This window comes from Choloepus didactylus, chromosome 5, assembly GCF_015220235.1.
Source record: "Choloepus didactylus isolate mChoDid1 chromosome 5, mChoDid1.pri, whole genome shotgun sequence".
NCBI lineage: Eukaryota > Metazoa > Chordata > Mammalia > Pilosa > Megalonychidae > Choloepus > Choloepus didactylus.
The window spans coordinates 145,080,362-145,097,472 of record NC_051311.1 but is presented as its reverse complement, the minus strand read 5'-3'; the positions used below and the strand labels follow the sequence as shown (position 1 = coordinate 145,097,472).

Genomic DNA, 17,111 nt, shown 5'->3' with positions numbered 1-17,111 from the left:
ACCAGGTCAGTGCTTCCCAAACATTCTCCCATATATCACAGAAAAATGATAATATTTGTGTAGAACTGTGGGGAGATGGGTGCACTCTACAAAGCCTAGGGTTGCTGGCCCTGGGGTCTCTGACTGTCCCCGTTCGTTCCTGGCACTGCAGGCCACACTGGTTGGGAGGCTCTGGCCAAACTCCCCTCCTGGTGTTCCTGCAGTGCTGAGAGCCTGGTGTTGCTTATATAGTGAGTGGGCCCTCAGTAGATATTACTTCATTTTTATTTTTAAGCCCATACCACCAGTATTCGTGATGGGAATTCTTTTGTTGCATTGGATTGATGTCCATATCCAGCTTTTGTATTGTATCCATCTTTTCCTTACTGTTTTCCCCACCTAAATTGTATCTGAGGCCCCCTGTGACTCCACTTTATTAATCCATGCCCTGAGAAAGCCATTACTGACCTGCCTTCTCAGATTTCTTACAGTTATAAGACTTTGTGCCATTTGCTTGAGTGCCTAATGGCCACAGTGTCTTGTGTTTTCTAATTATTTTTTTGTACTTAAATTTTATCTCATAAAGATTTTATGTTTAAGGGCCAAAATGTCTGCTAATGTTTCTTCAGCGTTCTTCTTATCTTCTAGGAAAATGGGTTATGCTCTAGGAGGCACTTAGGTATTTGATGACTTGAAAGCATACATAATCCACACAAATATCTAGGAACTAGAAGGAAGGAAGGAGCTGGGCTTGTAGTACTTTCTCTTACACTGGGCCCAACGAATGTCTTTTCTTTCATTTTATGATTTACAGTGCACAATTTTCATTCTAGATACTGTAGACTAGAGATGTGATTTCTTTCGATATATTAATTTTTTTACCTTCATGTAATTGGAGCCCTTTGAACTGTTTGGAATTTAGATATTGTCTTAGGGCATTTTGGATTTTTGGTAATGAGTACATTCTATAATTTCTCTTAGAGGATCCTAGGTAATAGTAGTTTAGCAACTCAACCCCCAGTGAACAGTTAGCTGCCAGGCCCAGTGCTAGGAGATAAAGATACATTGATGATCAAACACCGCCTCAGCCTCGAGGCTCTTCCTTATAGTCTAGGAGAGGAAACTGTCATATGCACGACTAGCTCTGCTTAGGGGCAATAATAGAGGCCACATAAAAAGCCACCTTTGAGTTCTTTTGACTTCAGAGGACAAACCAGGAGTTTTTCAGAGAGGAGCAAAGGCATAATAGAGTCATTAAAGCACTTGGTGTTTTAGGGATTGTTGTCCAGTGCAGCCAGAATAAAGGGTGTGTGGAGGAGGGTGACTGGAGAAGGCCAGAGTGAATGAGAGATGGCAAATCACGGGGAACACAAAGGGACTGAAGAGATATTCATAACTGTACATTTAGAAAGACAGCATTGAGTTCAGTCTCAAGGATGTGTTGTTGGTGTGGAACAGTGAGACTGTTTCCTGATGACCTAATGGAAGGAAAGTTTGAAACTCAGAGTGAACCCTTAGGGATAGATAGGAAGAATGGGTAGGTAATAGGAAGGGATTGAATATAGAATTTGTCAAGGTTGATCTGAAAACCTCCTTAACCTCCTTTTATGTCATTTTGTCATTTGAGATTTGGAGAAGCTAAAACTCTTTAGAGTGCTTTAAGTATGGATTAGCTCCAATTTAGGAATAGTTGGTATTTTCAAATTTTGCAAATAGAAGATCTGGTCATAGAGTGCCCACAAATGTGACAGGAGACAGCTCTGGCATGGTGGAAAGAAGCTCAGATTTGGAATTAGAACACCGGGTTCAAGTAGGTCTTTCTACTTACCAAGTGTGTGTATGTGCCTTTGAGAGAAATAACCTCTTTGAATCCAGTTTCTTTATTTGTAAATGAGAAAATTCACATGGTTGTGAAAATCAAATGGGAGAATGTGAAGGTGCGTTGCAAATTTTAAGTCAAATACTGGTTATTTTTAAGTGTAAGGGGAATATCACATGGGTAGAGCAGTTTATATGGTCAGGAGCATATCTCCCTGGCTGCCCTTGCTGCTTTACCTCAGGAGGGCAAAACAAGAAGAGGTCCTCCCTGGCTTCCTGGAGTCTTCTTCCTCGTACAGCTTGGGGACCAGAAGAGAGCATCAAGGAAGGTGGGTCTCAAACTTGAGCACAGAAGACAGCTGGGGTATCTTAAGAATTCAGATCCCGGGGCTCTACTTCCTAGAGATCCTGATGGAAGGGGTCTAGGAAGCGGCTCAGGATGGCAGAACCACGCTGTTGGGGTGGGGCTGCACTGGCTCCCGATTTGGGGGAGCGGATGAGGCTGGAAAGGAAGCGAGAGCAGAAAGGGCCCAGGGTGCTGCGGAGAGAGATGAGATTTGCGGGCTTTCTGGTGGAGCAGAGGAATTATGGAAGAATCCTCTCTCCCCTTGCTTTCTCCTTTCCTCCTGCCCTTACTGCTGCTGATAGCTGCGGGCAGCCTGGGGAAGGCGGCGAGGGGGCGTCTCCGCCCGGCTTTGGAGGTCGCTGGAGCCTGTTGTGAGTCGGCTGGGAGGGAAAGACCCACAGTCGCGACTGGCCTCATGGGCTGTGGCTGGGAGGAGAGGGCATCCGAGGGAGCGTGGGCTGGGCCGTGGAGCCGGCGGAACCTCGCGGAGGGGCGCGCCCGCCCGGTGCCTCACCCGCCCCGGGCCGCGCGGGAGGCGGGAGGGAGGGGCCGAGGCAGGGAAGCGCCCTGCGCGGGGAAACCCGGAGCCTCGGGCGGCTGGCGCGTCTAAACCGTGCGTCTAATTTATGCTAAGTAAATGGGGCGCTGTGTTTTTTTGGGGAAAAAAAAAAAAAGCTATTGCACACCACACAGAGATTTTATATAATCTAAGTATATTCAATTTAGGTTTATTATGTGGACATGATTTAGGATTAGTTCATTTCCCCTCCTTAACTACAGAAGTTGTATGCATTAATTCAGCAAACATTTGAGTACTATCTATGTGCTGGATTTTGTGCCAAGTCCCGTGGTAAAGTTAGGTAAAACATTAAAACATTGTTCCTGCCCTTAGGAACTATTTTGTTTAACCAAGCTTCTGATAACAGAAGAATAATTTTCAGGAAAGAACCCTCAAATCCCCTAAGACTGAAATTTGATATAATGTGACGTAATCCGACACAAGGTTTCTTTAATCAGAAAGGGTTTCTTTAATCAGAAAGGGAGTGTCTAATTTAGTCCCCGAGTACAGGTAATTTATGTGCTTCCAGCAAAACCTAAGAGCCTTTGAAAGTTCTCAGTCATAAGATTGGGATCCTACGGGTTAGGTTGCAAAGCAAACAAGCCTTTCCTTAAACACCTTTTTTCTTATAGAATAGGTTTGGATTTTTGAAGTGTACAGTTTTTTATTTCTGTTTTGTTAAAGGATATGTTATATTTACCTCAGTTCCTTAGAGTGCTAAAAAACGGCTTATGTGTTAAAGTGGAAAAAAATGGATCAAGTTATGTGATGCCTCCAAAAGACTATAGACAGGGTTGATAATCACAGGAATAAACTTACAGAAAATCATTTAGAATATTCTTTTCTATAGTTAAGGCAAGGAAAGCTCTCTAGGGGGGGCTTTCAGAAGGTTTTGTGATTTTATGTCTTTATGCTTAAATTATATGCTCCCAAAGGAATATTTTCTTACCTGGGGCCTTTGTTTTCAAAATGACATAGATGAATACAATTTATTTCAATTTTTGAATAAATTAAAGTATAGCTCTAAATTTTACATGAAATTTATAGTTTCTATAAGACATTGTATCAACAATGAGTTGTAGCAATTTTTAAATTTTCCCTTTAAAATAAAAATAAATAAGGAAGGGGAATAAGAATCCTTTCGGTCAGGATGCCTAATCCTGTGTCTAGCTCCCTCCAGCCTGTCAGCTGAGGCAGTGCATAGCTCTCAGGTTAAACTTCCTGGGTCCAACTTCAGTTACTATACTTGCTGGCAGTGTATCCCTGGGCAAGTTACTAAACTTTTCTGTGCCTCAATTTCTTATATATACTGGGGAAATATTAGTACCTACCATGTAGGGAAATTGTGAGGATTCATTGAGTAAATGCAAACGAAGCACTTATGAAGTGCCTGGCATTCACACGTTAGAAACAAGCATTATATCTTAAAAACACTCACCCAGTTGTGGAGGAGAAAAGAATTTATTCACGATCTTGCAAGAACGGACGCACAGCCAAACACCATGGCAGGCGTTGCGAACAATAGAAAACAGCAAAAATTTATATCCAGGCCTAACGGCAAGTCCCTCCCCCTGTTTCTCCATTGGCTGGATACTCCTGAGGGTACAGTCTGTCTGAGAGAGCTAACTAGCCCACCTTTGGGATTTTAAATTGTACAGCCTGTTGGAGAGAGCCAACTCTAGGCTTACGTAAGGGCCCTTTCCCTCCTCCCAACCACAGAGCCCATTTGAGCCAGCCTTGTTCAGCCTCCTTTTTTCCCTATTCCACATTGTCTTTATGTGAAAGCTAAACTTAACCCTTTCTTACACACATATTAGCCGCATTATTATTTTTATTATTAAATTGGTATGGACAAAGGAATACAAAACACTGGACAGATTATGAATCAACTTGGAGACTATAAAAGTGCTGTTCACAGGCTGGGAACTCTAATGATTTTCTTGTAGATACAGTGCAGTAGAGATTGAATTAAAGGAAGATACTTAGCAAGGGCTTGCTGTCTGAACCAGAGGCCAATATACCATGATCTCACAATAACAAGGCTGATGGGCAAGGAGACAGGAGGCATGGCTCAAATCTGTCTCCCTGATCTGAGAGGTAAGGGAGACTTTATGGGAAGAGAGCTAAAGAGGTAGGGGACAAAAGTGGGGGAGGTTTGATTTGGCATAGTCCAATTGGTTAGTAAATGGAGTTGTCCACATGTGGTAGAGTGGATTTTAGGCTGAATCTTCCTTATTGAAGGACCTCTTGCATTTGATTTGCTTCTGATGTCTCCCTGTCCTCATAATCTTGGTTCCAAGGGAGATGGCCATTGTTCCTGGTGTCCTCACAGGCTGTGTGAAGCCGCGAGTCCATGTTTCCTGTTGCATGCTCAGATCATATGACCTGCGGTTAACAGGCTCAGAAGAAAAGGTTGCAGGAACAGAGGATGTACCCCCCAAACTGGTTTAGGCCTGCCCATTGTTTAAAAACCAAAGGCCATGTTGCACCTCGCAGCCTTTCCTGGAGAAACTGTGGTATTTTGAGGAAGTAGAGGAATGATGACCTTCACAGATCCTACTTATTGTGGAATTTTGAAGGTCAGGTGCTAACGTGAAATGCATTGCTGTTGAAGTCTCCAGAAGACAACCAGAATTAAGTGTTCCTTTTGCTCTGCTCATCTTGAACTTTATTATTATTGCCAAACGAGAAGAAACTAGCAGTAAAATTAATTAAAAGGAGCAAAATTATCATTTGTAAACAATACCTTTAAAAATGGAGACTTGAAGATAATAAACTAAAAAAACGGTAAGAATTAATAGTTTAACCCAACAAGTCCACTTCTAACTTTTTATCCAAGAGAAATAAAACTTACATCCATTGAAAGACTTATATGTGAATGTTCACAGCAGCTTTATTTACACTGACCCCAAACTGGAAACAACCTAAATGTATGTCAGTAAAAGAATGGAGAATAGAAGAATGGAGAATTGTGCAGTATTCTACAGTATTTTTTTTTTTAACTCAACAATAAAAAGAAAGGAGCTATCTATATAGACAGGATGAATTTCAAAGACATGCTTATTTAAAGAAGTCAGATACAAGAGTCTGTGCTGGTGTGATTCTAGTAAGTTGAAGTTCTAGAATAGGCAAAACTAATCTTAGGTGAAAAAAATCAGAATAGAGACTGGGAGGGGTACAGGAATTAACTGAAAATTTCATGAGGGGATTTTCTTGGGGGAAGTGGTAGGGGTTATATAACATGACAGGTGTGGGTTGCATGATATATCCATCTGTCATAATTGTATACCTAAGATAAGTGTATTTAGATATATGTAAATTTTACTTAGAAAAAAGGAGCTGTAGAAAATAATAATTGATCATGAAGGGGTGGGAAGTGGTTGGACATATATACGAAATAAGAATGGCAGAATGTTTGTAACTGTTAATTCTGGGTAATAGGTTCATTATGCTGTTCTGTTTACTTTGTACGTATTTGAAAATTTCCATAATAAAAAGTTAAAAATTTCTAAAATAACAAATTATTTTTAAAATTGCAAAAAATTAATAGTTTAATAATTGAGCCAAAAAACAAGTATGTTACAAAATAAATGCCCTTCAAAAATAAATATATTAACAATATTCAGTAAAGTATAATGGAAAAAGATATCATGGATATTAGCCCCCAGGTAAATCTTAATAAGAAATTTACATTAACTACATGGAGTAAAGGATAGGATTTTTTCCTCAAGGGCAGTTGAAAAGCAACTTGAACATTTGAAGGAAGATATATACCATGTTTATGGATGTGATGACCCTAGGTTGTTATATACATGTAGATTCTTCCTAAATTAAATTGAAATGAAATTCCAGTTATAATCTCAAAGGGAATAGCAAAGTATGTGACAAGCCTTTAGTATGATAAAGGTGCCATTTACATTCAGTGATAAAGGAATGATTTATTTAGAAAATGGTATTTAAATCATTGAGAAAATAGAGCCCAAATTTTATGTTCATGAGGTGCAGAAATTCTTTAAAGGCCACAAAAAGGAAGTGAATGATAGATTTGTCAATCAGAAAAAAAAATTAAAATTTCAAACAATCAAAGCAGGATATGCAAACATAAATGTCAAATGTCAAACTGAGTTACATCTTTGCAACTTCAGTGATCTAGAAAAAATAATGCTTTATCTTTTGTAACCATTACTATCTCCTAGGCAAAACATATATTTTCATGAAAAAAAACCCACAACTATAGATATTAAGAATAAGGCATTAGATCTGAGCTATTTTATTTCCAAGAGTATTTTCACAGTTCAATTCCTTAGTAGCTACTTCATCAGAAGTCTGCAATTAGATGAATATTGTTACATAAGAAGATTGAATGGATTCATCTTAACATGAGACTGGTTTTATTATTAGCTTGTTTTCTCCCTCTTACCTTTTCTTTCTTCCTTTTCCTCCTCCCCTTCTTCCCTTCCTTACTTGTTTTATTTTAAATTTGCTTAGAAAAAGAGAGTAAGATTTATCGTAAAAATTCTGACATTGTGTGAGTATATAGAGTGTAAAGTGACACTATCCTCTTTTTCCAACCCAGTCCTATTCTCCGGGGCTACCATGGGTTTATTTATTCTTAAAGTTATTTTTACCTCTCTCAGTTCTATTTGTGGTAATTTCCTTCTAATGGTTCCTATTTATTGCTTGGCAAATACTAGGCCCTCATATGTTTTGTTGAATGAGTGAGAGAATGAAAATTGTAGCTATACACCTAATTTGCTTATTACCTAGTCTACTGGGATTTTAAGCTTAACTCTGGGGCTTCTTTTGAAGAGTCAGTATTCTTTCCCCAATCCTTAAGAGTTGAACATTTACATATCCCAAGCTTTGACATGCTTATCTTTGAAATGCGTTTCTGTAAGGTGAAAATATTTCTTTATGCTAAAAGAGTAATTTAAATTTCTTTTTTTTTTCCAGCTGCCTTTGCAGCGGTGTTGCACTGGTAAGATTGTTTTTCTTCTATGGTATTTTGAATGAGCAGTTTATAATTTTCCAAAGCTATTTCCCATATATTTAAAGGAATAATTTCAGTATGCTAATTATGAATCTGCATTATCATATGCAACACAATAGTCTGGTAAAGTAGTTTAATTGATAAATCAGGATCAGAATAATGTAATTTTTTAATAAAAAGAGATCCATTATTAAAGAGCTATATTTGAGACTCTGCTTAGCATTAATATAGTCTTCATGTTGAGAAGAAGATTAATTTTTTTAATCTTCTGGATAGAAATATCAATTTCATTAAGCAGAGTTATTTCAGAAATGGTAACTCAATGACATTTACAGTTTAATCTATAGTTTTGCTGTAATTCACTTAAAATATCATTATCCCAGTTCATTTTAATTTTAATATCTAATTTGAATGTTTTTTCTTATAGAGAGAAATTTTAGTAGAAATGTAAGATGTATTGAATGGAAAAACAATTACAAAGTTAACTTCAAAATTATAGATAATATTATTTTTGCTTTTAGAGTCTCTTTTAGAAACAATACTTAGCGTAAATTTCAACACTGTTGCTTTTTTGTTCTTTTGTTTTCGCAGGAGCCATATAACGCACCTCTTTGAAAATGACCGTCATTTTTCTCACCTCTCAACCTTGGAAAGGGAGATGGCATTTCGCACTGAAATGGTTGGGTTTCATGTGGTATTTTATTGTAGTTCTTTAGGAATTAAAATAAATTTTAACGTTTTACTATGGAAATTTTCAAAGCTATTCCAAAGCAGAAAGAGTAGACAATTCCCCCCTGCATCCCCAGCTTCAACCTTGACATTTTTCTTTCATCTACACCCCCATTCACACATTTCTTTTTAAAGGAAATCCCAGACATAATAGAATTTGATCTGTAAATACTTTCAAATACTTTCACATACTCTGTCTCTCTTTTTTGAACTACAGTGTCATTAGCACACTTGAAAACTATTTATCATAGTTCCTTAATATCCTCAAATGTCAGTTGGTGTTTAAATGATCTGATTGGCTCATTGTTTTTTTGTTTTTGTTTTTTTTTTTTTTAGCAGTTGATGTGTTTGAATCAGAATCCAAACAATGCCTGTACATTGCATTTGGTTGATATGTTTCTTAAGTCTTTTAATCTATAAGTGCCCCCCTCCCCCATTTTTTGTTTGTTTTCCTTGCCTTTTATTTGTTGAAGAATCCAAGTCATTCATCCTGTCCACATTCTGCCTTTGGCTGATTGCATCCCCGTGGTTTTGTTTAGCAGGTTCCTCTGTCCCATGATTCTTGATATTGCTAGATCACAGTCTTGGTAAGCTTCAGGCTTGATTATTTTCTGGCAGGGCTACTTCAGAGGTGGTGCTGTGAGCTAGTTGTCTTCCCTTTTTGTGATGTTAAGATTGGTCAATGGCTTTAGGCATTGTCATGTCAACTGCCTTCATCAGTTATTTCATTAGGCTTGACAAATAGTGATTATCTAGTCTGTCATTTTCTTTTCTGCATTTATTAGCTGAAATCCTTCTTTAAAGAACTTTCCCCCAAAATCTATTTGATTTCTCTGAGCACACTACATACAGGAAAATGCTTGGATCTTTTTGTTTACCAGTTTTCAGAAAAATGAGTTTTTTCCCTAGCATCTTCTACTGGTGAGCAGTGGGGAGTTATTTCAGAGTATTATGAACCAATATATTGTGTAAACTTCCCTGTCTTTAACTGGGGAGAGCCCTTGCAGTTGGCCCTAATGTCCCCTTGACCTGTTGTAACTAGTGTTCCACAGCTTCTTTTCTTTCTAGTCCTCAAGACTCATCCTGTACATTTCCTCCACAGACCTGGAATAAGCCAGTCTTCCAAGGAACCTCAGTTCCTTTCATTGGCTGATGGGAGACCACACTCCTTGGTACTGGAGATGCTCATTGCTACTAGGATGCCCACTTTAGGCTGTTTTTAGGCTGTTTTAGGGAACAATTTGGAAATATTTTTTTAAGAGAAAATAAATCATGACTTTATATTCACATTTTAAAGTTCAAATTTAGGACTATACAATTTTACTTATTTAATATTATATTTGTATCTTTTCTCTTAGCTAGAGAATTTCAGTTTTTGTTTTTTTTTTTTTTGCTAGGAACAATAGTACCAGAGATTTTACTAATAATTTAATCTGAAAATAATTTAGAATTTTCTTGTTGTTCTTTTTGACCTTAGGATATATTCCAGTAGGGATGACAGTCAAATTATTTTAAGATCTTCAAGTTTCTTGAAATTCTCTTTATGAAGTTAAGCTCCCAACTTACTATAATAGATTCCTTTGTTTGATATGGCTTTTGGAATTTAGGGATTTTCACATTTTTGTTATATAATTGAATAAAGTATTTACATGATTCCAAAGTTAACTCTACAAAACAAGGCAGGAAATATAATTTTTAAAACAGTGATCTGAGAGCTAAAACACTATAGTATTGAGAACTGTTTTTTTTTTTCTTCTTCAGTAAATATCTGGGTAGGCAAATCACTTCAGTGTTTATGAGCCTTAAACATACTTGAGAATTTGTCACTAATGGTATTGGCTGCCAGGTGTAACCCGGGTAAAACTGTGTAGAGGATGGAGCTTGTATCCTGTGTTTGTCTGCCTTGCCCCTGTACTGCCACATATACTTTCTTCTAAGACTTTGAGTACATTCTTGCTTTTTGTCCCATGCATCAGTCTACCCCTGTTACCTTCTGAAAGCAGCATGTCAACCCCCAAAATTATCTCTTTCCCTCAAAATTATCTATTTTCCCCATCCTCTGCCCCCACAGCCAGAGTCCGGTGGGGTTCTTACCTTATGCTAAGCTGATAGGCAGTAAAATAATCTGTAAAATTACTTGGTATCAGAATGTAATTTATATGTAACACATCAGTGTGTAGCCTTTCCAACATATTTGCATTTTTACATGTAAGTCCGGAGGAAAGATGACTGATAATGCTATTTTGGGGATTCAAATAAGCATTTTTGGCTAGGGAAGAATTTTAAATTTGTGGTAAATTAGAATTCCATAGTAAACTACTTACTTACCTAATCATAAGATGGCCTCTTCTAACTATTGTTTAAGTTATATTATTTTTTTAAGTACTGAAATTATTTTTGAAGCCATTTCAAGTTCAATTGTTTCCATTAAGGCAGGGTTGTACTTAAATTATGTAGTTGTTTTGCAACCTAAGAATTTATCAGTTATCAGAAACCTATGAAATTAATTGTAGCCATTACTTGCTTGATGGCTTTGTTTTTTGATTTTTAAGTCGTTTTTCAAACTAGGAAGAGTTGTAATTGTGTACTTTTTATTATAACTAGAGCTTATGCTTATTTCAGGGGCTGTATTATTCCTACTTCAAGACGATTGTGGAAGCACCCTCATTTTTGAATGGTGTATGGATGATTATGAACGATAAGCTGACTGAATACCCCCTTGCTATTAATACCTTAAAACGTTTCAATCTTTACCCCGAGGTAAGCTATGTTTTCAATGGAGAGTTTTCACTTTTTTATGCTATTTGCATTACGTTGATTCCAAATCTAAGGTATAATTTGATTAAATTTTATTTCAGTTTTCTTTTTTTGAAGAAAATATGTATCTTGAGAAGGTGTATGGAAGGAAGATCACTGTTGCTTTTGGGTGGCTTAACTGATTCTGTGGTTGGTTTAGAAAATGTGAAAGCCATCTAGATTTGGTGTACCTTTAGGGATTATAAGCAAGGGAACACTGGTACTTTTACGTGTCATTTGCCAAATAATATTTCTCCCCTACTTGGGACTCCTTATTTTATTGAGTGCACTTTCTTGGGCCTGGGCCGGAGCGGGGGGCAGGGGGATGCAATCCAGGAGGTGAGGGAGGAGGCGAGATCAGGAAATGTTTACGGCCTCTCCTTGCCATCCTGCCTTCATTCGACACAGCCCTGCACATTTTCCAGGGCTTGGCTAAGATGAGACTTCCTCCATGGTGTCCTCCTCAACTCCCTGGAACAGGTTCTCTTGTGCACACCCTTCCTCTGGGGCACCCTTCTTAGCAAGCTCATGGATTATTCCCTGTGCCTTCCAGCTAGGCCCTTCCTGCCTGGTGGCCAGGGCTGTGTCACTGCTGGGGTCCCAGCCTCTAACCCAGTGCCTGCGCCTAGCAGACTCTCAGTTCTGATTGGGTGAGAGGAGTTAGCTCAGTTGATAAATGAGGAGATAAATCTTACGGGCGAATAGATATCCACCATGGTCCAGTGTGTTCTTACCAAAGTACTGCTTATTGAGAACTTCTTATAGCCGTGTAGACATACGCTTTTACAAAAATGGGATCGCATGGCACCTATATTTTTGTAAGTGCTTTTTGTTTTTTAAAAATATTTATAATCGTCTTCTTATGTCATTTTCTTCTATAGCGTCATTTCAGTGGCTATAGGATACTCCATTTTATAGTCTCCCATGGTTTATTTAGCCCATATTTTCCGAAGACTCTGGTTGTTTTCTGTTCTTAAAAATATTCTAAACAAAGCTGCAGTGAACATTCTGGTAGCTTAATCTTTGCACACATCCTTATTTTCTTTACTAGAAATTTGTGGATGTAGTACTGTTTAGTTCAACAGAATATATACTTTAATGGGTTTGATCCCTTTTGGCAGAATACCCTCCAGAAAGTTTGTCCTAATTGAAATTCTCACCAGTGGTGTTTTGAAAATGTTTATCCTCTTCCTTGTTAATTTGGTAGGCAAAAAAGAAATTGAAATCACATGAAGTATTTCACTCTTCACTATGTATACGTGTTATAATTTTGCACTTTAAAAAGTAATTGCTGGTGCCTTTTGTCTGTATTTCTATTGAAGTTTTATAAGAGCTCATTTATTATATGCCGGTATTAACAAAACAGTATATAGATGAAACATTTTCTCCAGATTTTTCTTTGCCTTTTAACTTTGTGTATGATGTGTATATATTTTTTCTGTACTAATATATCATACCTATGTATGTTTTTAATTTATGATTTTTCTTTACACACAAATGTAAAATAATCCTCATTCTTTTATAATTTTATTGTTGACATTTAAATCTTTAATATATCAGAAATTTGGTTGGACATAGAGTGTGGGGTAGGAATCTAACTTTATATTTTTTCCAAATGGACTTCTCTATTTCCTACCCCTTTGATGAGTGTTCCATCCTCCCCGCACTGATTTGAAGTAGCTTCTTCATTATATATACAATTATTATACATACGTGCTTGCATCTGTTTCTGGACTTTTTGTTCAGTTCCTGGGAAACAGCCTTTGAGATGGAGCTTGCACGCAGGACATGTGTAGAAGAGCACCCCTGGGGTCGCCACCTGTAGGGGGTGAAGGAAGCAGGATCAGGGGAGAGGAAAGTGTACCTGTAATGCAGTTGCAACTAAGGCCTCAGCCTTGCAGGGTTGTCCCACCTTGGGGCAGGGGGCTGGGTCCTTTATGTCCCTCCTATTCACTAGTCCGTCATTGGGCAGGGAGTGTGACCTTGCGTATGGTGCCTCTCTTCAACTAAGAGACTCAGTTGGAGCTGTCAGCCACTTACCCTCTGGGCATCTGGGAAATGAGAGCCTCTGCCCTCAGCTGGGGCCTGGGCCCCACCACTGCCTCTTCTGCGGCTATTCCTGTGCCAGGCGCACATTATTTTAATTATCATAAGCAATACATTTTAGCATCTTTTAGGGCATTCTCTTCTGTTGTCTCCTTTTCCTTATGTTTCTAGATAAATTGTAGACACTTGGGATTTTAATTGGGATTATTTTATGTTTACAAATTAATTTGATGAAGATTTCCCATCTTTAAAAATTAGGTCTATTAAGAAGACACAGTTTCTCTCTGTTTGTTCAAAATTTCTTTTATGTCCCTTAATAGAGTTTTATAGGTTTTTAAAAGTTTATATCTTGCATGCTCTTAACAATATTTTATTTCCACCCATGAATGAACAAAAACTGACTGGTGAAGAATCTGCGTAGGGGATTCTGAGGATCATTTTACTAGATTTAAAGGAGTTAAGAAGCGAATTGCAGGAAAAGAAAATTTGATAATTTCCAAAATATCTCAAAGATCTTCTGTTAATGAAAACTTTTGAGGATATTAGATTTTCTTAGGGTGTCTCTGTTTTTTAAAAAATAGGTAATCCTGGCCAGCTGGTACCGCATTTATACCAATATAATGGACTTGATTGGTATTCAAACCAAGATCTGTTGGACAGTTACCAGAGGAGAAGGACTCAGTCCTATTGAAAGCTGTGAAGGCAAGTGTCTTTCCATGAGTCCATCCAATTACCCACTGCAGAGCAATAAAGTACCATGTTGTTATGCTGACAGCTTCTGTGAGTCAGGAATCGGGACAGGGCACAGCGAGCGTGGTTGCTTTCTCCTCTTTGAGGTCAGTGGTCTCTGCCAGTAAGACTGGAGGGGCTGGGAGGTCAGAGATAGCCGGAGGCGTCTTCACTCACATGTCCGGCTCTCGGGCTGGGTGACTTCAGGGCTGGCTTCAGCTGAAACTGTCACCTGGACCTACATGTGGCCTCTCCCTGTGACGGGGGAGCCTCAGAGTAGTTGGGCTCCTCACTCAGCAGCTGGAAACTGCGAGGCCTCTCGTGACCTAGCCTGGGAAGTCACAGAGTGACACTCTGCCATGGCTGTTGAAGGTTCATCCAGATTCAGAAGCAGGGGGGATAGACCCCAAGTCTCAGTGAGAGGAGCATCAGAGAATCTGCAGAGAATTTCTCTGTACACAGCTATTACCCTGTTCCTATCTGTGTTCTGCAGTCATGCCGTTCTTACATATGGGAACCAGCATAACCATTTAATATATCTGTAACTTTTTCAGAGTAAGCACGTTTTAATATAAATTGCTGGATACATAAAATAATTTATTGTTAGTAACATGTTGTGTTTACTTTTAAAGGCTTGGGAGATCCTGCTTGCTTTTATGTTGCTGTAATTTTTATTTTAAATGGACTAATGATGGCATTATTCTTCATATATGGCACCTATTTAAGGTAAGACAGTTCATTGAGAATATTTTAGCTTGTGTTTATAAGAAAACATAATGCAATAATAGAAATAGTGAGGTCATCGTTGATAAACTTATTATTGGTTCAGTTTTATAAATGTCATTCCTAAAAATATCTACTTATGGATATAAAATTAGTTCCCATTTGAGTATTTCACCATTGGCTTAGATAGCCAAACTTAAAATAATTTTAGAGGTGACAATAGAGCATGGTGAGGATATTTCATAAATTTTAAGGGATCATAGGCATTTGAGCATAGGTATATAAATTGTTCACATAAAATAAAAGGAAAGGACCACTCATTATCAAATTGTGCTAATGGCTCTTTACAAATGTTATAATAGAAGTGCATTCTATGCGGATATTTAATATCTGGCTTGATTTATTTCACAATTGAGCAAATTCCTAAAACTCAAAGATTGACAAAATCTCTTAACAGTTTTTATGTTTGTATTTCTTTTTTTTTTTTTTTTTCTACAATTATCACATTATCTACTTGTTTGAACTGTTTTACCTTGAGAGTACCTTTAGAATTTTCTTCCTTACTGTTTACTGCGCCACAGAAATTTGGGCATACATGTATGATTTTTAATTTTGGATAATGAATTTGAATCTGTTATAATTCCATTAACTTTTTTGCTTTGAAAATATGGCATTTTCAGTTCAGGGTCTTCCTAGCTCAATGTTTGAGTACATAGCAGTTACTTGGTAAATATTTATCAAATGAGGAAGTTGTTAGAAGATCATTTCAAATATATTCTCATATAGATTTAAGACCCTTCAATGTTAATATCTCTGACTTAGCTCTAAGAAATTTCTTTTACTGTAATTATTTAATCAGGAGAGACTTAAATGAAAACTTTTGATTAACAGGTCATGTGAACGATTTTGTTTTTGGAAAAAGAAACCCAGAAATAACCAAAGGAATATGACCGTCAGAAAAGGAGGCTGATGTGAGGGAAAGTAGGCCAGTGTGTCTGGATCATGAAGAGCCAAAGGGAGAAAAACTTGGTGGGATATATACATTTTGCTCAGTATTGCCCACCTGTCTTTATAGATAGCTTTATTGCATTTGAGGGATTAGAATTTTAGGTTTAAGAGAAGTTAAAATGTGAAACATGGCATTATTGCTAAGTTGTATATCTACAATTACAATACTTTCTTAATCAAAGGAGCTCTAAACAAAAATAAATATTTAGTACTATTTTTTAATGCTTGTTATAACCATTGACTCAGAGGCTAAAAGTTCAATATGTGCTGAAGAAAATATGAGGTTCTGGTATTGGTTGTGGGGTTCTTAGTAATTGGGGCCCTGGCCTGAAGTTTCTGAATCTTCAGGCCCACAGTCTCTTGTGGACAGTTTTCTCTCTTCATGGAAGATGCATCCTCAGTTGTTCAGTCAACACATGAAGTCATTACCAATTGATTTCTCTCGTAGGACTGTGTGCTTGGGTTCTGAGAACGTGGTAGGAGAGTGGGGTGGGAGATGAGGTGGGTGGTAGGGTGTGTGTGAATGGAAGATAGATGCAAAGATGAGAAAGTGCTCAGAATTCCAGAGACGGGGAATTTTTTATGCCTGGAGGGGCTACTTTATCTGAGCCTTGGGGGATCAGTGGGATTTGGATCGGTGGATATAAATGATGAGAAAAGCATCTGGCAAGAGACAGAGGTGAAAAGGGGACAACAAGCAGATCACTTTTATTGGGATGCAGGTTCTTGAGAGGACACTGTGGAAGATTAATATTGGAAAACTGTGTTGGGCCAATGATGAAAAACCTTTTTGCCAGGCTGGTTTGAAACCTGTTGTAAAACAAGTGAGGAGACATCAGAAATTTGACAATGAGGGACAGGATTCGAGCTGAGCTAACAGTTTGCAGGACCCCAAACTTCCCTGTTCTCTTACTCAGGATAGTGTTTGTCAAACATGTGGCATGACCCATGAGGGGGCCTTAAAATCGATCTAATAGATTGGACCCAGCAATTTTATTTTACGTAAAAAAGAGAAGAATGCAAATGAAAATAATATAGTGCACCACACTTAATAAGGATAAATATTATTTAGAGAAACTTTTGTTTGTTGTTCGTTGTATATATCTATATACATAGGTGTGCTGAGTTGTGGTAAAAAGTCTATTTTTTGCTGTAGTTTTAGTAAGGAAAAATAAAATGTCAACAATGCTGAAGGTAGCACGAGGGAGCCGTGTATCTCAGAGCATTTGGATCTTTGCAAACAGCTATCTCTGCTCCTCCCAGCTCCAGGGGTGCAGCTTGTGTCTCTGCCCACTCTACTGCTCTGTGCCTCAGCTGGCCCCTTCGTGTTGCACCTGGTGGTGGGCTACCCTCTGGGCTGTGCTTGGGTATAGTGACTTCAAAAGTGG

At 38.0% G+C, this 17,111-nt stretch overlaps 1 protein-coding gene across 1 annotated transcript in view; it reads left to right on the top strand.

Moving 5' to 3' along the window:
- The window catches only part of DPY19L1 (dpy-19 like C-mannosyltransferase 1), a 116,806-nt gene that overhangs the window by 13,878 nt on the left and 85,817 nt on the right, over positions 1 to 17,111 (top strand). The window contains exons 2-6 of the mRNA XM_037837059.1: positions 7,656 to 7,680; positions 8,284 to 8,371; positions 11,044 to 11,181; positions 13,845 to 13,965; positions 14,625 to 14,718. Of these exons, the coding sequence (XP_037692987.1) occupies positions 7,656 to 7,680; positions 8,284 to 8,371; positions 11,044 to 11,181; positions 13,845 to 13,965; positions 14,625 to 14,718 (466 nt within the window). The remainder of the gene's footprint in view (positions 1 to 7,655; positions 7,681 to 8,283; positions 8,372 to 11,043; positions 11,182 to 13,844; positions 13,966 to 14,624; positions 14,719 to 17,111) is intronic.